The sequence below is a fragment of the Phyllostomus hastatus genome, unplaced genomic scaffold (genome assembly GCF_019186645.2).
Source record: "Phyllostomus hastatus isolate PE091 unplaced genomic scaffold, TTU_PhHast_1.1 phas_scaffold_555, whole genome shotgun sequence".
In the NCBI taxonomy this organism is placed as follows: domain Eukaryota; kingdom Metazoa; phylum Chordata; class Mammalia; order Chiroptera; family Phyllostomidae; genus Phyllostomus; species Phyllostomus hastatus.
Genome location: NW_025334036.1, coordinates 3,369,673 through 3,389,970, shown reverse-complemented (window position 1 = coordinate 3,389,970; position 20,298 = coordinate 3,369,673). Strand labels below are relative to the sequence as shown.

General features: G+C 62.0%; 3 protein-coding genes across 3 annotated transcripts; 2 read left to right on the top strand and 1 right to left on the bottom strand.

The window, feature by feature from the left end:
* Positions 1-1,002: 1,002 nt before the first annotated feature.
* On the bottom strand, positions 1,003-2,938 carry MESP2 (mesoderm posterior bHLH transcription factor 2). The gene is made up of 2 exons (XM_045824847.1): positions 2,120-2,938; positions 1,003-1,599 (listed from the first exon to the last, which is right to left on the bottom strand). Exons 1-2 carry the CDS (start codon positions 2,936-2,938, stop codon positions 1,330-1,332), a joined length of 1,089 nt encoding a protein of 362 aa, XP_045680803.1. The 3' UTR covers positions 1,003-1,329.
* On the top strand, positions 2,787-15,853 carry LOC123809638. The gene is made up of 7 exons (XM_045824854.1): positions 2,787-2,892; positions 5,495-5,669; positions 6,646-6,755; positions 10,689-10,780; positions 12,141-12,291; positions 13,455-13,658; positions 15,621-15,853. The coding sequence occupies exons 3-7, from the start codon at positions 6,716-6,718 to the stop codon at positions 15,821-15,823; spliced, it is 690 nt and encodes a 229-aa protein (XP_045680810.1). The 5' UTR covers positions 2,787-2,892; positions 5,495-5,669; positions 6,646-6,715; the 3' UTR covers positions 15,824-15,853.
* Positions 15,854-16,892: 1,039 nt separating this feature from the next.
* On the top strand, positions 16,893-18,144 carry MESP1 (mesoderm posterior bHLH transcription factor 1). Its single transcript, XM_045824851.1, has 2 exons — positions 16,893-17,564; positions 17,786-18,144. The coding sequence occupies exons 1-2, from the start codon at positions 16,893-16,895 to the stop codon at positions 17,858-17,860; spliced, it is 747 nt and encodes a 248-aa protein (XP_045680807.1). The 3' UTR covers positions 17,861-18,144.
* Positions 18,145-20,298: the final 2,154 nt, after the last annotated feature.

The window sequence follows — 20,298 nt, the reverse complement described above, 5'->3', positions numbered from 1 at the left end:
GGCGCTCAGCGAACATCCAGACTCACAGAGGGTGACTGGGGGCCCCGGGAAGGTGTGGGCAGACCGGTCACCCCAGGCACAAGTGTCGGTTCCTCTCGTCCCCTGCCAGTCGGTCACTTAGCAGAGAGTTGCAGCCAACAGCGGCATGCCTGGGGCGCAGACATGGACCGGACGGACGGGGCGAGGGGGGCTGCTCCCGAGAGGGAGAGCTGAGCCTTCCCTCCCAGAGGATGAGGACAGGGCTGCTGGCTAGTCCCCTTCCCCTGGGCCCTGCTTCCCTGACTGCGGCAGACTCTGGGGTGAATCTCAGGCCACCTGGCCCTGCCACCGCCTAGAGGAACGTCTCTTGGAGGGACCTGGGAGAACAATGCTGCCCTAGTCCACTATGACTGGAGTTCTTATGGGAAGTAGAGACTAACACACACACACACACACACACACACACACGGAGTGACCACGTGATAACGCAGTGACAGGTGGCATCTGCAAGCCAAGGAGATGGGCCTCGAAGAAACCAAGCCTGCTGATACCTTGATGTGGGACGTCTAGCCTCCAGAGCTGTGAGAAAACGCATTTCTGGGGGGAAGCCGCCCAATCTGTGGCCGTCTGTTAGGGCAGCCCAGGCAACTGGACACACTGGCCCAGGACCTGGGGCCACTCACAGGCATCCTTGGAAAACAGTTTCAGACCATTGTGAGACAGCCCTGTGAGTCAGCAGGAATGCACCCAAAAGGATGAGAAGGGGCGACAGGATTGGGTGCGTGAGGCCAGTGCGGGGGGTCCAAGTGTCAACCGCTCAGGCCACCTTGCACAGCAGGCCAGGTGGAGGGGACCCAGCACAACACATAGGGTCAAACTGGTGAGTGAGGGCCCTCATCCACCTTGGTAGGGCATGATCTGCTCCCCACAGAAGGGGGACATTTTTCCTTTCCCAGGGGCCATAAGAACTCAAGTTGAAAGAAGAAAAACAGACCAAAGCAAATTTTTGTTGTGTTGTTTTTTTTTTCAAGAAGAAAAATCAAAGCATATAGACTTCTGTCCTTCCCCCCTCCACTCCCTCAATTCATCCCCCCGTCAGTCCCAGCTGCCAACTTGGCTCTTCAGGGCACTGGCTGTTCTGGAGGGGGTCCAGGAGCGCAGGGCCCCCCAGCCCCAACTCCAGCCGGGGCGGCCTCCAGCCACCTATTTCGAACGACTGCTTGCATGAAAGACACCGCTTGGGAAAGGGACCCTTGGCTACGGGGAAGCCCAAAACCACTGACACTGCAAATGAGGAGGGCACCCGCACACAGGCCCGATTCCTCACTGAGAAGGGGACAGGCAAGGCTCTTAGTAGAAGATGCTCAGGTGGCCCCCCTCCAAATCTTCTTGCCAAAGTTCAGGGCAGCCGCTGAGCTGCAGGCCTGAGCTCTGGAGAGGGCTTCCATCGCTGAACTGGAAGGTGGGGCCTGGTCCCTGGTCCTCGGAGCTGGGCGGCACCTCTGTGCTGTGGCTCCAGCATCCCCACTGGGCCTGAGGCTGGAGTCTCTGGCAAGCTGGGCCCGGCATGAGGGGTGGGGTTTCCGGCAACAGACAGGGCTCCGGAGACACAGGGATACCCTGTGCAAGACAGACAAGAGCAGTGAGTTCATGGACAGTGGCAAGGACGGCGCTGGGAAAACAAGCATTCAATACATTTCAGTTATTAACATGCTACTTTATGGACCACGAGTCATTCATTCTTGGGCTTCAAGCATAACTGAAGCTTGAAGGAACAAAGGTCGCCAGCTCAAAGGTCATTGCTCAGGAAGTCCCTAACCCGGGGGGGCCACAAGGCTTCCCGCCCTCCTCCCGGCCCTTTTTGGAGCACTTGGACCGTGTCCTCTGCCACCTCCAGAGGCCAGGGTGGAAGGGGCAAGTCTGAGGGCGCCTCCCTCATCCACAGGGGGTGATGACTTCTAGGTGGTGGTGGGGCCTTACCTGTCCAGGGCCCCACCTCCTTCCCCACGGAGGTCGGCGCCCTCTCCACCCACAACCAGGGCTGGATTAGATCATGGTGATCTACAAAAATACGGAATCGTCTGCAGACTAGAGCCTACCCACCGCGTCCCTTTTCCGAGGGAAGCCTGGGGGACGGTACCTGGTACATTGCAGAAGGCTCCAGGTCAGCAGGGGGCGGCGCCCAGGACGTGGCCTGGGCTGCAGGCTCTGGGGGTATCTGCGTTCCGGAACGCGCTGGGGTCGGCGTCCAAAGGGCAGCGTCGGGAGCACTTCCTTGGGACACTTGAGGAAGCGACTGCATCCCGGGGCAGTAAGGGGGTGAGACCCAGGGACCCAGGTCGGGGACCCTGCTTCTCAAGCGTTCGGGCACCGCTGGGGCTCCGGGGTAGGGGGGCGGAGACCCCCAGGATCCGGCTACGGGGGCGGATGAGCCCAGATCCGGCCCGGGCGCCTGCGCGGGGCCGCCGTCGGGGCACAGCGGGCAGCCCCGGGGGAGCGCCGCGTCGCTGCGTCGCTGGCGCCGGCGCTGCAGGCTCTCCTCGCTGAGGCCCAGCACGGCCGACAGGTGGCCGATGTAGCGGATGGCCAGGCGCAGCGTCTCGATCTTGGTCAGGCTCTGGCCGGCGGGCGCCACGGACGGCGGCAGGAAGCGGCGCAGCTCGTGCAGGGCGCGGGCGAGCGTGCGCATGCGCAGCTTCTCGCGCTCGCTGGCGCTCTGCCGCTGCCCGACGGCCGGTCCGGACCGCGAGCGTCCCGGCGCCGTCTGGGCGGCCTGCGGCGCGGGAGCGCCGCGCACCGGAGGTGCGGCCTGCGAGGGGCCGCGGGTGCCGTCGCAGGGGCACGAGCCCGACGAGTCCGAGGACGAGCCCGGGGACGTGGAGTCCGAGTGTCCGGCCCAGCCCCAGCCCTGGGGTAAGATCCAGTGGTCGAGGGTGCTCAGACCAGGGGACTGGGCCATGGCCGGGCCGCAGGCTCCGGGATGCTGGACCGGCCACCTCCGGGCCTGAGCTTTTATCTGGACCAAAGGTGCGAGGTGGCCCCCCGCCAGGTTACAGAGAGGTGTCAAAACCCACAGAGCCCAGGGAAGGCCTGGGCAGGGGGGCCCTGGGAAAGCGGGCCCATTTGCGGAGGTGTGGATTCTGACTCCTCCAGAGCTCTAATGGAGGCCCCCGCAGCCCGGGAAGTGTGGGAGGGACAATTCGCATCTGGATGGAGCTGCTAAGCTTCTCACCGGGTACCCACCCACCCCGCCTCGGGGTGAGTGCCGGGAGCCCTATAATGCTGGGCATTGCCATCGTCCCAGGCTCCCAAACTGCCCTATAGTGACTCATGGGCCCCTGCATAGAGGGGCCGCCTCTCTCATCACCAGTCCCCCCGGGGAGGGGGTTGTACCCAGTAGTAACCCAGGGCCTACAAGTGTGCCTCTAAGACACGTGGGAGGGACCTGCCATCAGGCATGGGGGTGGGGAGCACACAGGTGGGCCCTTCCTGGGTTCTTTGGAACCTGTGCCTGCTGATTTGCTGAGTGACATGGAGAAAGGCATCTTGCTGCCCACGGCTAATTTCTGGTCCTGAAAAGCAGAACAGAGCATCCTGAAGAAGAATGAATAACTGGTGTGCAGTGGTGAAGGAATCGGGAAGGTGGACCCCCTCAAGCCGGCCAGAGTCAGATCCTCTTTACTTGCTGTGAGACTTTGGGCAAGTGACTTAACTCCTCTGAGGCCCAAGTTTCCGCATTCTCAGCAACAATAACAAATACCACCACTTTGGAGGGTTCCCAGTTCCATGTGGAACCGTCCACAGAACCGCTTAGTGTGGACTTGGCGAGTGAGCCACATGTTTGTGGTGCTATCATTCCATAAAGAAGGTGCTTACGTTTCAAGATGTTCGTAGGCATTATTCATTTACTTCATTTTTATTTAGCACCTGGTAGGCGTCAGTCACACCGGCGTGAATAAGCTAGCTCTGTCCTCCGCTTTCATGAGGTTTCGGTGTTGTGCAAGAGGCGGGGTGAGCCGGCCATTGTATGATTCTGGGAGCCCGCCGCTTACCAGCTGTGTGTCCTTCCCCTGTCCGAGCCTCCCACGCTATAAAACACAGATAATAATTGTATGTGTGCGTCCCGGAACTGTTCCACTCTCAGAGCATGAACTTGGATGGAGTAAAAAGATTATGAAGCAAAACCTCTGGCCCTTCAGAGATAATTACGGCTTAAAAAAGGCATCTACGTTCTTTGTGATCTTCTCGAAAACAGGCCTGACTCGGAGGGGAAGGGCCTCAGGAGGGCCGGCGACGGTGGAGCTCTGGCCGCAGAGGTGCGGAGGTCACTGCGGGGCCCGGAACCAGGTGCAGGAGTAGGGTAGGGAGCGAGGCAGGTGGCATTCTGGAGGTAGGACTTCGCAAGGTGTTCCCTAGGGGTCAGGAACAGGTGAGCCAGTATCAGCCTGACGTCGTCCATGGCCTCGTAGTATTTTATGGCTGTTTTTAAAAATTAATTTTTAGTTACGCAGATTACATAACGAATACATTTTGTTAGACGAGGAAACACGAGGAGAACGCTGGCGCCCCCTCAAGGTGACAGCTGTTGTTACAGGATTGTCAGGGTCCCCCTCCAGACCCGGTCCCGGCGCTCACGTCCATTGGTGCAGACCCTCAGAAGACAGGCAGTGACACGGTGGCACGTCGCACACACCAGCCTGTGACTTGCTCCTGTTTCAGCGGGCAGCCTGTTCCAGAGCATTCCATCTCGGGACTGACTGGTTTCCTTCATCGTGGGTCACTGTCGATTTCAACGTTGACCCATTTCAGCCGCAGAGGATGACTGGAACTGGGGGGGGCCAAGTGGCAGGTGGTACGCACACACCCTCAGTGATGCAATCCCCTCGCTTGCTCTTCAGAGCTTGTTTTAGAATACACTGGAGCGGAGAGGGCTCGGGCGACCACCATGAGGTCGTGACGGAGCCATTACCGGCCTGGAGTAACTGTCGTTGGGTGTCTTGTGGCTGCCGTAGGCCAGGACAGGAAACTGATTTACCCATAACACAAACAGAAAATGGAGTCAGTTGGCCACGCCTGACTCCACACCGGTTTCCTCTGGAAAGAAGCAGTGAGTTACGCAATAGTTCATGACTTAAAAGGGTTTAAACTAAGGTTAAAAAAATAACTCCTTTTACCCGAGGGCAGTGTAGACTTTGAAGACATCCAGTCCTGCGGGTCTGGGGTTGAAGTCTTGGCAAACACAAGTAAACCCTCATTTATTCATCCAGAGCTCAGTACTACAAAGCCCTGACAAATCGTACTAGCCAGGAACTTATTATATACATGGAGTTGACTGTCGTGAACAAAATTCACCCAGTTTCATGGATATATTTCTGCATCTGGATTCTGAAGTTTCAGATTCATGGGCTGTTGACCTTAAGCTTTCCAACCGGCCCTTTTTAACTGCTGTGTAATATTCCCAGCACGCTCACATCCTAGCCCGTCTCTTACTGAAGCACCTTTCGCATGATTTTAGTTTCGGCCAGACGGCACTGCCCGGTGATGCACGGGCAGCTAGATTTGGAGCAGGGCGGTAACGTGGCCTCACGATCTCCCGGAAGGTTCCCGGCACCCAGAAGCCTCCCTCCTCTCTCCTGCCCCACCCTTACCCACCAGAGCCAGCCCGGAGGGGATGGCTGTGAAAGGATTCGGTGAGTAATGGGAGGCCCCCATCACAGAGCCGGGGGTGCAGGTTCCTCTCTAGGATGGCCCGGCCGTCTGTCTGGGTTTGGGCCGGCCCCAGAGCCCGGGTCTCAGACCGACTGGGATGTCGCAGCGTAACTTCTGGAGGGTGGGGCCCTGGCCTGGTTTGCTCTGGCCCCTGGCTCCTCACTGGGCCTCGAAGCCAGACTCTGTGCCCAGGGGCACACGGCCTGCCGGCCGCACTCACCGGGAGGAGGCCAAAGTGCGTCCTCCCCACCGGGCCGGGCTGTGGGGTCTCATAGACCTGCGTTTTAGAGTCTCAGCCCCACCCTTTACCAGCCGAGGAGACAGATGGTGTGTAGGTCTAAGGAACGTGGTCAGTAGAATGTTCACGAGTGTGGCAGGGACTTCCACTTGTCCACATGACGTGTGTTCTGTATAGCCTCTGTACTTCTTTTTTCCTTAATACCAGGAGCCTGTATTACTGTGGATGTTTATGTGCCCAGCTAACAAAAAAAAAGAACCCACAGTTCCCAGACTGTCTTGCAGATGGAATGGCCAATGAAACGTTAGTGGAAGTATTAGACGGAGCTTCTAGAAAAGCTCTTTAGAGCAGGGCTTTCTACCTGGAAGACAGATGTGATGGTTATCACCTCAGCAACCATTTTGTGGTCCTGAGGCAGTCTCAAGAGCAGAAGTCACTGAGGATGGTGGAGCAGAAAGAAGCCCAGGCACCAGTGACAATGTGGAAGTGCCACACTCGCCCAGGACTGTCTACCCCTGAAGTTTCTTTAATGAGAGAGAAAATAAATTACCATCTTAAGTTATGGTCATTTTGGGTGTTAGCTATGAGCAAGCAGCCACACACAATTTCTGCCCGCTAAGTAAAGAAGTCACAAGGGCGTCCTTGTGAACAAGCGGTGCCAGGAGATCCGGGTGTCGGTTCAGGTGTTTGACTTCATAACAGATGCGTTGTTTTCACAGATGAGCGGGTGAATGGCCACCGGAGGAAGGTCCCTCGTGCTGTGACCCCGGCCGTGCTCCCAGACTGGTAATGGGCAGGGGCATGAAGACAGGAACTGATCTGATGTGGGGTAAGATCTGGACCCCGGAGGGGGACTGGGTGACAGCCAGGATCTGAAGTGATCTCAGCAGGCCGGGAGAACCCATCAGATCGAACAGGGTGGAGTCGATAGGGCCCTGTGTGTCCTCCCTCCAAGTTCAGGGTCGGGGGCACTGTGTAACCAGCAGCGCGTTCGGCAAGGGCACAGTGTCCCCCGCCTGCAGGAATCCGGGGCGTGAGGAACAAATGGGACCCCCTCCCTGTTCACGGCCAACAAGGTCTTCCGCCACGGAGGCGGGTCTCTTAGTCCCCAGGCGGGGCGGGCCACACCCAGAGAATGTGGTCCCACCTGGGGGCCGCCCACTCACAGGGGATGGGGACACACTCAGGGGAGGGAGGCCAGTCAGGGGTTTAAAGCCAGGTCCCCAGGGAAACAGCTAAAGGACTCAGGGCTGCTTTGTCCAAAAAGAGAAAAATTAGGAGATGTGATGTCGTGTCCAGAATACTGCAGGGGGAGCCTGAAGAGCTTGCCGAGGTCGGAGGGGCTGTCCAGGGAGTGAGAGGCCTGTTCCTGGAGGTGATCAAGGGGAGGCCAGACGGCTGCATGAGGGGCGTGTCCAGTGCAGCGGGAGGCTGTCCCGGCCTCTGGCAGCCCTGACCAGCTCCACCGAGCAGGGAGCTGGGCCTGCCCATCCCAAGGGACTTGCAGAGCTGTAGCCGAGGACCAGGGCGAGGCTGGGAGACGCTGCCTCTGGGCTCCAGGCGGTCTCGCCCAGGGGGCCACGGGGTCCCTTCAGGGCGCCCGGGCTCAGGGACAACGGCGAGGCCTCGCAGGTGCTTCTGCGCTCAGAACACTCACTCGCAGCCCCGCTCTCCGGGCCTGGGGCGGTGGCCCAGCCGGGCCTCCGCCGGGGCAGGAACCACAGGGCCACCCCGGCCTTGGGCTCCGCCTGGGGCGTGAGGCCTGCAGTGCCCACGTCACTGTGCCTGTTACACAGGTGAGGACGCCGGGGCCTCGGGCCTGTCACCCCCCACCGGCCTCCCGGGACCTGCCCCTGACTGCAGTCGGGTGAGGGGCATCCCGCCCTGTGCTGTCAGGGGCCATGGGAGGACAGGGGCCCTGGCCAGGCCTGCTCTTGGTGGCCTGGCGGGAGCTCCCCATTTGTTCCTCGGGCCCCCGCCCCCCTCCCCCCCCCCGCAGTTCTGCACCTGCTCCTGCCCCCGGAGCAGGGCCAAGGCTCCACTGCGGTCCCGGGTTGCAGCCTGGCCTCTGCCCCGCAGGTCTGCTTTCCCTTCCAGGCCCTGGGGGGCGGTGGGGCAGGCCGCGGAACGTGGGAGGGAAGGCGGGAGGAGGCCGGCCGTGTGGGGGCGGCAGGGGCCATGTGGTATTCTCATTACCAGCCAGCAGTGCGGGCCGGCCGCCCCCTTGGCCCCTGTGGCTGCCCTCACACCTCCGCCCTGCCTGCTGACACAAGGCCGCCTCCCCCGGGGCGGAAGGTGTCAACTTGGGAACCAGGGTGTGCAGGGGCCTCCAAAACAGCCGGCAGCAGGCCCGCTCCGACTCCCTGGAATGCGCTTCTGGGCCAGGGGTGGGGGGCCCAGGGCAAAAGCAGATTCTGTGACCCTGGGAGGGCGAGGAGGAAGGGACGGGGGCCCCTCACGGCTCCTCACTCCCGGAGCCCCAGTCGGCCTGCCCAGATACGGTCCTGCCCAGGCCCAGGCTCTGGCGCAGGGCTCTGGGCCCAGGCCGGGAGGCCCACAGACTGACAGCCAGCAGCACCGGGTCACAGAGCAGCAGCTGCTGGAACCGGGGCTCTCCTGGCCCGGCCTTCCGGCCCTTCTGCAGCGTGAGTGCCCCGTGCGTCCCTGTGTGGCCGTGCGGGGCTCGAATGTGGGCCTCAGCCTGCGGTCCCCCCTTGCCGAGGTGGGAAGCCAGGCCCAGAGAGGCCCAGGCCTTTGCCTACAGCCCTCGGAGCCAGGGTTTGCGCCCACAGAGGCCGGGCACCACAGCCCTGGGCGACGCCGCCCGGGCCTGGGGCCACAGGTCGGGGGGCACAGGTTCGCTGCCCTCTGGGCGCTGCAGCTGGAGGAAGAGGAGGAGGAGCAGATGGGCTGGAGGCGCAGTGGGCGGGAGCCCCCCGGGCCGCAGAGGCGCCCCCGACTAGTGTTCAGGGCAGGGCGCGGGGGGCAGAGGAGGGACCTGAAAGTGTGGCTTTTCCTCCAGGCCTAGGCCCAGGTGCGGCACTGCTGGCAGCGGGCAAAGGTGTGAGCCCGAGGCTAGAAGTGGGGAGGCCCAGGGCGCTGCCAGCAGGCTGGGGCCCCGGGCAGGGGTGGGGAGGGGTGGACAGCGTGTGGACCAGCAGGTGGGAGCAGGACACTCTGCTGGGTGAGGGGCGTGGCCTGGGGAGGCAGCGAGCCCACAGGGATTCTAAGGAGGGCAAGGGGGCGCAAGGTGAGGGGCTGGGGGCAGGTGAGGGTGGTCACGTCAGGGCAAGGGCGGCTGGAGGCAGGGCGGCGTGCTGGGAGAGGAGAGAATGTGGAGGAAGGTTGGGGGGGCTGTGGCCACTGGAAGCTCGGGGTGGGGGTGGGGCACGGTTGGCCACAGGCACCCAGGGAGCTGCCCAGCAAGCCGGGGCGTGGAGGGGGACCCCGCTCTCCCTCCGACAAGGAGGCTGGGCCGAGGAAGCAGGTGTGTGAGGGGCTGCACGGGCCCCATGGGCCTGGAGGGGCAGCTCAGGCCTGGAGCCAGCTGTGCCTGGGCTCAGTCCCCTGAGCCTTGGTCGTGGTGTCTGTGAAATGGGTTTCCTCGCCCATGTGGTTCGGTTTAGCGCCACATTCTCAGCGCGTGGAACCCCACACGTCCTGCCTGCCGCCCTGCTGGGGAGCGGGACCGTCTGCAGCCCGGCAGCACCCCCGAAGGGCGAGGGGGAGGAGTGGCGCCCACTCCTGCCGCGGTACACTTCCGCCGCTTTTGTGTGTCACACCTGCAGTTCTTAAAGTCATGGTCATATATATATATATAGACATTAAAACTTCTCATCTTACCATTTTAAGTGTGCAATTTGGTGGCATTAATTACATTCTCAATGCGTGCGACCATCACCACTTGTATTTCCAAAATTTTCGATCACCTCAAGGAGATAGAAGCTCTGTGCCCCGTTAACCAGCTGCCCCTCCCCCACCTGCCCCAGCCCCTGGGAACCTCTACAGCTCCCTTCTCCTGAACCTGACCGTCACGGGTGCTTCCCGTAAGCGGGGTCGTGTGGTGTTTGTGCGGGGTCGGGCTCGTCTCACTGAGCGTGCTGTTTTTGCGGTTCGCCCGGGGGGGCAGCTGTGTCTACACCGCGTCCCTTTTCACGGCTGAGTAATATTCCACTGTGCGGACGGGCCACGTTGGCTCATCCGCTCATCCATCCGTGGACGCCTGGGGTGTTTGCACCTTCGGTGACTGCTGACCGCTGGGGACTAACGCTGACGTGAACACCGCCTTGCAGGCGTCTCTTCTCGACCCTACGCACGATTCCTGTGGGCAGTTCAAGAGCACACGACCAGCTTTTCTCTCTGACGTGTCACTGTCCCTTTCTGTGTCAGTCGACATGCATCCGAATGAGGCTTTGAAGGCCTGCCTCGGACTCCATGCTGTGGGGGTAGCAGTTTAGTAACAACTTTCTAGTGTACGCTGACGTGCCTTAAAGTTCCCCACACGGGCGCATCCTCATGCCTGTCATTCATGAAATAGTTCATCCTGACCGGTGTGGCTCAGTGGGTTGGGCGTCGTCCCACAAGCCGAAAGGTCGCCGGTTCAATTCCCAGTCAGGGCACGTGCCTGGGCTGCGGGCCAGGTCCCTGGTCGGGGTGTGTGGGGAAGGCAACTGATCAGTGTCTGTCTCTCACCTGTGTTCCTCTCGTTCCCTTCCCCTTTCTCTGCAATACAAAGTAATTTTTAAAAATGTAAACATTACAGGTAAGATTAAGATTGAAGTCTTCTTTGACCAGCCCTGGAACCCAGAGCTGCCCCCTCCCCCGGAGAGGCCCAGGTGCGAGACTACGGACTCGGTGAGTGTGGGAGACGCAGCCTGAGCTTCGACAGAACTCGGGGTGTCGTTGGGTGATCTCCGTGCGGGTCTCTCGTGCGACTCTTGTTTCCTCGTGTCCCTGCTTACGTCAGAGGTGCCGTGCGGCCTGGCCTGCCCTGCAGCCGGGTCCTGTCGCTCAGCAGTCTGTCCTCACTTGTGCCTTCAGTCTTTTCTGCTGGGGACCAGTTCCCGCCAGGGGAGCGGCGGGGCGGAGGGTGCACGGAGGCCTCAGGCCGGCCCCAGGGAGCCCCGGGGGTGGGGGCCTGGTCGTGGGCAGCGAGCACCATGGCTCCCCTAGGGTGCCTCACGAGTGTGACCGCCGGCACCGGGTGCTGACCGGGCCTGGCCTGGGGCGTGAGCTCCAAGGGGGGAGGAAACTCCCTCGTCTCAGGCCGAGGGCTGCATCCGGCACCTCCCCTGGTGGGGGGCCCTCCAGAGCCAAGGCCTGAGTTCATCCGGTCTACCGTTTTGGGCCCACAGTCAGTGCTGATCGCGTGAGACCCTCTCCTGTTTGATTTATTATCTGGGCAACCACTTCCTCTAGATGTTCCCCACACGGTCCAGGCACAGCCCTGACCCAGCCTCTGGCAAAGGAGGCCGTCCAGAGGCTCCTCACTCGCCCAGGCCCCGCCCAAGCATTCCAGCTCAGTCTAGGGGCCCCACTCCGCTTATCGTTGGGCCTGAAGTCAGGTTCGTCTGGGCAGGTGGGGAGGGGTGCCCTCCGCCCCCTGCCCTTGGGAAGGAGGGCCTGGAGCTGGCTGAGGGCCTGAGCCACTCAGCGACGTGGTGTGGGAGCCCAGGCTAGGGTTTCAGCCGGTAGCCTGGGCTGGCCCTGCACACATACCTCCCCCTCCTGCCAGGACTAACTGAGCCTTTGCTAGCAGCCTGGGAGTGCAGGGACAGGGTCGGGAGGGGCAGAAACCTGCATGTCCTGCCCTGAGAGAGCTGCATCCTGTGCTTCCCTGGGGGGCCAGTGCTGGGTGCACCCCAAGCTGGCCGCGGAGCCGGGCCTGCAGATCTGCACCAGGGAGCTGGCAGGGGCACAGGCCTCAAGGTGCCCCCTGCCTGGAGCTGCAGGCAGCTTGTGGTCTGCCTGGTTCAGCCTTCGCCCGGGGCTGTGCAGAGGGAGGGGGAGAAGGGGCCTGAGCCCTGCCGGTCCCCGGCCCTCCTGAGCCAGGTCCGTCCTGCCCGCTCCTCCAGACTTCATCTGTCTATTTTAAAAAGTTGTTTTATCCTCTCTGAGGACATTTTTTCACGCCGTTTAGCGAGAGAAAGAGTGAGAAACATCGATGTGAGAGAGAGACATCGATTGGTTGCCTTTCTGTACACACACTGACCAGGAATCGAACCCACGACCTTCCGGTTTACGGGACGACACCCCAACCAACCAAGCCACGCTGGGCAAGGCTAGGCTCCGTCTCGCTCCGCCTCTCTGCATACGGATGTGGGTTTTTCCCAGCGGACAGAGGAGCAAGCTGGGGTCCAGAGAAGGCAAGTGGCCTGTCGGGGTCACAGAGCCCATCGCGCCAGCGCCGAGCCAGCTTCACCCACTTCTTAAGCCGGCCCGGCGTCTCTGACACGTGCACTCGGCGCCGGTGCCCACCACTCCCACCCTGCACTGGCCCTGGCTGCAGGCAGAGGCCTCTGGTTAGAGGCAGGGCTGCCCTTTCCAGATCCCAAGATCCCCGGCGACTGGGCAGCGCCCTCTGCTGTCCGTGGCTGGGAATGCAAGGGCACTTGGTGTACCCTGTACCCATCTGCACTGTATCCTGCGTGCGTGACTCCCGTCAGCACCGTGGGCGGAGACAGACGCCCTCTCAGCGAGACGTGCAGAGCCCCCAGGGCCTCTCAGCAGGCAGTCGGGAGTCCCTGCTCCATTTTGCAGTTGGAAAAACACAGATCCACTTGGTGCCTCTCTCCGTTTCCCCACCTTTCACCGTAAAGCTGAGACCCACTCCGCGTACCCAGATGAGGCAGAGCAGCCGCACTGGGCTCTATCCAGAGAGAGGCCTGCGGGCCCTGCTTCTCAGCCCGCTCTGGGCCTCGCAGAGCTTGGCACTTCTCTTGATCCTTTCCCGGAATCTGCCAAATCCCCCTCCCTCCCTCGCTCCTCCCCAGCCCCTCCTCCCCGCACCCCTCTGCCTCCCGTGACTCCCACTGGCTGCATATCCAGCTGATCCATGGCCAAGATAATCAGATTATCGTGGTTCCAGAATAATCTATTCCATATGGCTTGCCAACCCAGTGGCTCCGGGAGCCAGAGGTGTGAGGAGAGGGGCTGATCCCACGGGCAGGGAGCCTCGGGCTGTAGCTGGGAGGCTGCAGGGGAGGGGGGCAGGTGCAGGAAGCGGTGGGGTCCTCAGTGCTGGGCCCTCCGACCGCTCTGGGCTCCAGACGGCTGCAGTCCCCTCTCCAGCCCAAGCTTCTCCTCCTCTATCTGCGACCCAGGGGGTGCTTGGGACCTGGGGGCGGGGCAGGCACTCCCAGGGCCTCTTCCGCTGTCTGCACCGGGGGGTGTTGGCTATAGCCAGTTTCCCAAAGTGGGCCGGGTCTCCCCGATTCCAGGACAGTGTCCTTTTCAGACCCAGACTCTGCGGCTGCGTCCTCAGGTGCCGGGTAGGCCTGGAAACCTTTCTCTTTTTTCATCTCCGCAGGTCCCTTTGACATGACACGGAGCAAGGTTCCCCGGGGGCTTGCAGACCCCCAGCCCGGCACCCTCGCTCTCGGGGCCTCCAGTCTCAGAGGTGGCAGGGCGGCAACAGGCTGTGGCCCCGGGCAGAGCCAGGCGGACCCAGCGCGGCCCCTTCCACCATGTGACGTGGGGCAGCCTCTCGCCGCTCCGTGTCCTCAGCTACCAAGTGAGTCGAGAACGCCCGCACCACAGCACGGCTGTGGCCGTGACCCAGCCGAGCGCCAGCACGGCGCCAGCACGGGTGGGCGTGCGCAAAGCGTGTCTGGAGGTGTGATCTGGTCCCCACCATGCCAGCAAGGTCGGTGTCCCTCACCCCGGGGCCCAGAGACAAGAGTGAGTGACACAGGCCGGACATGGCAGGGCGGGGACTCCGCGCCCCAGGGCGTGTCCGGGGCTGTCTGAGGGTGGGGGCTTCGGAAATGACACTCCCTCCCCGAATGGGCTTGCCTCTCGGGCCGGTCCGGGGGTGGTAGGAGACCCCTGGCAGTAGGGGGCCCCCAGACCAGGAGCTTCCCGGGGGATGTGACTGCCGACTGCTAAGCAGGCTGGCAGCACAGGAGCCGCTTCCTTCCCCGGCCCTGGCTCCAGCAGACCCAGGGATTAGGGCTGCGGGGCGGGTGGCATGTTGACATAGCACCTTTGATTAGCACTCCTGGGTCAGAGAGGCTGGCGGGAAATGAGGGCACTGGGGCTTGGAGGGGGGCGGGGGCCGCGCCCCAGACCGGGCTTGGCCTGAGGAGACCCGCTGGTTCCTCTCAGGAAGGCTGAGGCCTGTTCCCCAGCCTTCTGGGGTGCCGCCCTGCCCCCCCCTCCGCCCACCACGCTGGCCAAGGACCCCACTGAACTCTCACCTCCGCTCAGCGGGGCTGCCCCCGGCCCCATTTCCCAGCCTTACACTCTGGCAGGCGAAGGCGGCAGGCTGGGGCAGGGGAGCGGGAGCCACTGGCTCGGCACTTGTCAAAACACAGGCCCCCGGGTGTGAAGGCCTTGCCCCAGCAGGAGGGTGTGTGGGCCCTGCTGCCCGGAGAACTCATTAACGCGGCTCCCAGATGAAGCCCCCAGAGGAGGCTGGCGATAAGGAGATCAAAGTGACGGAGGCTGGGGAACGGGAAGAGGGAGGCTGGTGGGCAGGAGGTGGCAGAACCCAGGCTCCAGGTTGGGGTCCCTCCTCTGCCCCCACTTGGCCCCTTCAGGCCCACCAACTACAGCCTTTGCACAGTCTGGGCCCAGGGGCACCAGGGGCACTGGGGGAGGGAGGGACTCCCAGCGGCACCTCCAGTTTGTCAGCCTCTAGGGCGGAAAACCCCGCCTCTGTCATGCCGTTCTTGTGGGCTCTTTGTCTCCACACTTGCTCCTGGTCTTCTTAACCCCCCTGAGCCCTGACACCAGGGGCCCTCTCCCACTCCAGAGCTCCCGGTGGCTCCCCTGCAAGGGCTCAGCCAATGTGAGCTGTTGGGTTCCAGACCAGAGATCCTCGGGGCCAGAGCTGGGCCCCTGCAGGGGGGCCCTGTCCAGGAGTGCCCGCTTGGTTGTGCAAGTAACGAAATGCAGTTCACTCGGGAGCATTGTTGCCAACGAACTAGTGGCGATCATGACCACTGGTCTCTGGGAATGGAGGGGCTTTTTGACACCTGGGTTGGCAACAGGGTGCCCAGACCCTCCGAGACCCCCGTTTCTGCCTGTGCAGCCTTCACCCTGCACACCGTCTTGAGCTGTGCACAGCTCCATCTGCCACGCCCCAACTGCTTGTTCCCCTGGGCCCAGCGGGACTGAAGGGACCATCACCGGGCTCCAGTACCGGGTTCTGGGCTTGAATCTGGAGCCCCAAAAGGGCATCTATCAGCCAGGGTCTGCAAGAGGCAGACCCTGCTGCAGCTGCAGGCTGGGGGCCCAGGCTCCCGTGGGAGCGGGTGGGTCCTACACTGTGTGCCCAGGGGCGTTGGCACTGCCTGTCCTCGGTGTGGCTGTGGGTAAGAGCATCCCAGGGCTGCTGGGACAGACTCTGAGGAGGGGCGCAGACACAGTCAGAGGAGGTCATGTGCATACAGGATAAAAGACGGGGGCGGGGCAGTGGTGGCAGAGGGGCTGGGGAGAAGGGGCCAGGCCGTTTTGCTTTCTTTCCCACCAGCTCACCCCTCAGGCTCACGGGGCTGGAAGCATGGAGGGCGCACATTAGACCCTGGCACTTCTGAAGACCCAAAGCCGGGCACCAGGTGCTGCACGGTCCAGCCAGAGAGCGTCATGCGTGAAGTAGCTGCTAGGACGGGGCCCACACTCCACCGTGAGGGGCCAGGCAGGCAACAGGAATTCTCTGTGAGAGTTCCTATGTGACAGTCCTGTGGTCTGGAAATACAGTTTTATTTCTTCCTTTTCAATCCGTGTGCCTTTTGTTTTTTCTTACTGCATAAGCCAGAAGACCCTCCAGGGCACTGCGGAATAGGAAGGCGTGGGCAGCGGCGGGCATCCCTGCCCGTTCCTCAGTGTTAGGGGGACGCTCTCAGTCTTCCCCTATTTCACACGTCAGCTGTATGTTCTTTGTAGAGGGCTTTTACCGGGTTGAAAATGTTCCCCTCTATTCCTAGTTTGCTGAGAATTTTATCATGAAGGGGGTGCCGAATTTTGTCAAACGCTCTTTCTGTGTCATTTCCATTCTGTTGGTAACGCCTGTTGTGCCTGCCCCAAAGTGACAGGACACCAGCTGGAGGCCAGGGGTGGCAACGGGCCAAGCCCCCAAGGCTGCCAGGCTGTGGGTGCCCTGGAGGCCGGCAGGCCCACCCCTCCCTCGGCTCAGGCGTTCCAGCAGCCGCACCAGATCCGGCCAGCTCTTGAGGTGCCGGAAATCGCCTCCTCACCGCGGCTCCTGCAGCTCGCCACCCGTGGGCGGGGTGTGTCCAGGACGTGCCCGCCTCAGTGGAGACACAGATTACTGTTCCTCTCACCCCCGGCGGGAACCAGGGTTTCTTCCCTCCTGGGCTCTAGTCGATTCTATAGATCTGCTGCCTCATGGCCCGAGGATCCCATTATACAAATTAGAAATGGAGGTGCAACAAAATCCAATTATTTGCATCAGGCCCCCAACAGGTGAAGGCAGCCCCAAGCCTTCCTTTACCTGCTGAGCTGGCCCGACACCCAGGTCTGGCCACAGGCACTGACAGTGCCCAGGGCCTATGCGACGGCTCAGGTGGGGCCAACCTGGAGCAGCCAACTGGCCAGCACCTTCTTCCCCCAACACCAGCGCGTTGGTTCAAAGGGTCAGGCCCCGCCCCCTCCAGGCCCCCAGCCACTTTGAAGTGCTGATGCGGCCTGGAAGAGGCCACTTCACACCTCGGGCTTGGGATAAAGCTGTGGCCTCGGGGATAAAGCCGTCGCGCTGCCAGTCCCGAGACGCACCTCCGCTGCCATGGCCCAGTCCCTGTGCCCACCGCTCTCCGAGTCCTGGGTGCTGCCCGCGTGCTGGGGCGCGGCTCAGCCGCCTCCGCCTTCCGACACGGGCTGCGGCTGCTCGCCCGCCTCGTCCCCGAACTCCTGGGGCAGCGCCCCGGTGGGCAGCCCCGTGCCGAGTCCCGGGCGGCCCGGCGCCCACGCAGCCGCTCGCGCCAGGAGGCGCGGCGCCCGGAGCAGCCGCCTGGGCGTCGGGCAGCGGCAGAGCGCCAGCGAGCGCGAGAAGCTGCGCATGCGCACGCTCGCCCGCGCCCTGCACGAGCTGCGCCGCTTCCTGCCGCCGTCCGTGGCGCCCGCCGGCCAGAGCCTGACCAAGATCGAGACGCTGCGCCTGGCCATCCGCTACATCGGCCACCTGTCGGCCGTGCTGGGCCTCAGCGAGGAGAGCCTGCAGCGCCGGCGCCAGCGACGCAGCGACGCGGCGCCCCCCCGGGGCTGCCCGCTGTGCCCCGACGGCGGCCCCGCGCAGGCGCAGGCGCACGGGCCCGGCCCGGGCTCTGCCGTCCCCGCCTCGGGGTCCTGGGGGTCCCTGCCCGCCTGCCCGGGAGCCCCAGCGGTACCCGCGCCAGTGCTTTACGACGAGGCGGCGTGCCCAGAAGGGCTGGCGACGGGGCCGGACCCCTTGTCTCCGGTTAGTATCCCCTGCCCCTGCCGTCGAGGGGGCGTCCCCACTGTCCGCACCCTAGGCGCGCAGCCTAGCCTTCCCAAGCTCTCTCCAGAGCGTTACAGCCGGTGTACCAGGGGTGCCCAAGCGGTGAGGGGAGGGAGAGGATGCACAGATGACAGCCCCCCCCCCCCGAGAGTGGAGCCCACGAGCGCTGAGAGCCACGCTGTTCCCTCTTCCCCCTCCAGCTCTTTCCGGGCCACGTGCTGCCCCAGCTGGAGACCTGGATGCCCCTCTCGCCCCTGGAGTGGCCGCCAGCCTGAGTAGTTCAAGTGACGCCTGACAAACAAGAGGTGCCTGGTCTGTGAGCTCTGCGGCCTTGTTGGCCTCAGCACCTTCGGAGGGGTTCCTCCCAGTCCCCCTGCCCTAGCCGCGGGCACCGGCGAGGCTGGCTCGGGCATCCCCTCGGGTGAGAACCTGTCCCCCAGGACGACCCACCCCAGCCCCTCCCGCCAGGGGAGCCACAGAGCAGACACTTTTGGGCAATCAGGAAGCTCTGCTTAGCATGTATGTATTTATTTATTTGTGAATAAACTGCTGGTGTCGATTGGCAAGTTCTTCCTTGTTTGCGTGGACGCAAATCTCCCTCCCTCTCCTCCAGAGGAGGATGTAGGGGAGTTGGGAGGGTTTCTGCAGGCTTCAGCCCCCGGAGCATGGCACCTGGCTCCACCGTGTCCCCCCAGCACCGCCTGTTCAGCTGGGTCAGCTGGAACCGGGGAGGCGTTTCACCTGGGAAAGTGGCAGGGAATGGAGTCTGCCCCTCTTTTCTTCCAACCTCTTGGGGGGCTGGAAACAAAAAACGGAGTATCTTCAGAAAGCACATCTCCATTAGTACTTATTGTATCGGATCCTTTACATATTTTATACCCAAATGACCATTTTGCAGAAGCCTAAACCGAGGACTGGCACTCCAGCCCTGGTAGGATTTCTCAGCCCCATTCATTCTGAGGTGGAGGAGACACCACCTCCCAGGGGCCGTTTCTCATGTCCTGAGTCCTGGTTCCCCTTGCGCCGGCGCATCCTGGCCTGGACCCTGGGGTTGTCCCATCTCCCTTCCCTCAGGGTTCCCTCCCAGGTGGTTTAGGGACATAAAATAACGTCAGCGAGGCAATCCTGAGTTTCCGGAAACGTGACCTCCCAGAGGCCCTAACCCCAGGGGAGGTGACAGGCCCCTCGGGCTGCACCCAGGCCCACACGGCTGACCTAGAACCAGGCCCAGCTGCACACTCCTGTCTACACTGGCCGGGTTCGGGTTAGGGGAGGGATGTGTGGGGAGAGGGGTGTGGCTTGGGTCGGGGTGGGGGCCCTGGTGAGCAGCCAGGCCTGGTGGGCGAGGTGGGTGAGGGGACATATTCTTTCTGCCCAAGGGTCCTCAGCCTCTGCGGACGCCTGGTCCTGCCCCCCAGCCCCCTCAAGCCGCTTTGAAACACAGGCCTTGTTTGTATTTGTTTTTTCTTTGTTGTTGTTTTGTTGTAATAAGAACTTTATGGAGATAAAATTTACAGCCTCTTAAAGTGTATTTGCATGGTTTTCGTAGGCTCATACAGTCACGCAAACCATCACCACTCATTTTAGAACATTCTCATCACCTCCCGAAAGGAAGCCCTCTGGAACTTAATATAATTTAGCGAAGCAGCGTTACCTCAGTGAATTCAAAGGAAACCGTTTCCATTAGCAGTCACTCCCCACTACCCCACTCCTGCACCCCCAGCCCCAGCTCAACTATCCCGAGTTCTGTCTCCACATGTGCCTGTTCTGAACGTTCCGTGTGAAAGGGTCATACCGTGTACATGGGGCCTTTTGTGTTTGGCTTTCCACTTAGCATAAGGTTTTCAAGGTTCATTCATATCATCAGGATATCAGTGCATTGGTTTCTTTTATCTTTTTGCCCAGGAGTATTCCATTGTATTTCTAGACCACAGTTTATTTATCGGTTCACGTTGACGGGTTTGTTTGGAAGCCACCTCCGCGATCCTTCCCAGGGGAGGGGCTCGCCGCCCTGCCCTTCAGGTGCGCCCTGGGCACCTTCGCTTCGGCCTCTTCAGAGAGTGGGGTCCCCAAGCAGAGGCCCTGCAGGGAGGTGGGACCTTGCACCTTCACTGATGGCCCCACTTTCCTGTGCCTCCACCCCATTGTCACTCTCCCCCGGGACCCTAAAGGGGTCAGATAGGATGTTTTCTTCAGAAACCTAAGCAGGGTTAGAAGATCTGTTTGCATGGCAAAGGCCCCGTGGTTTGGAGGGGGTGGGAATTAAAGTGATTAGCAAGTCTTTTCACAGGTAAGTGGGGCTTGTAGGCCAGCCCCTCCCCTGCGGAGGGCTCCCCCCTCCAGGTCAGAGCTGGGGCCTCCCACCGTTTATTAGCACTTGGGTGTGATTTTCATTAACGGGTCTCTGCTAATAAGCGGGAGGGCTGGAGATGAGAAGAGTCACCCCCCACTGCTCCTCGTCCCCCCCCCCCTTCCTAGGCCAGCCCCACGGGTCTCAGCGGAAACTCTGCATGGCCACTCAAAGGGACAGGAGAGTCACCAGCGTCCAGGTAGGCGAGCCATGGACACGTGCGCCCGCTCACCTCTCAGCTAACCTGTGCCGGGAGCGCCGGCTGACGCACCATCTTCAGGATGGCGACGACGTGAAGTGAGGAGGGGGGTGACTGATGCCGCACTTGTATAAATGCTCAGTGGCCTGGCATGTCACCTCACT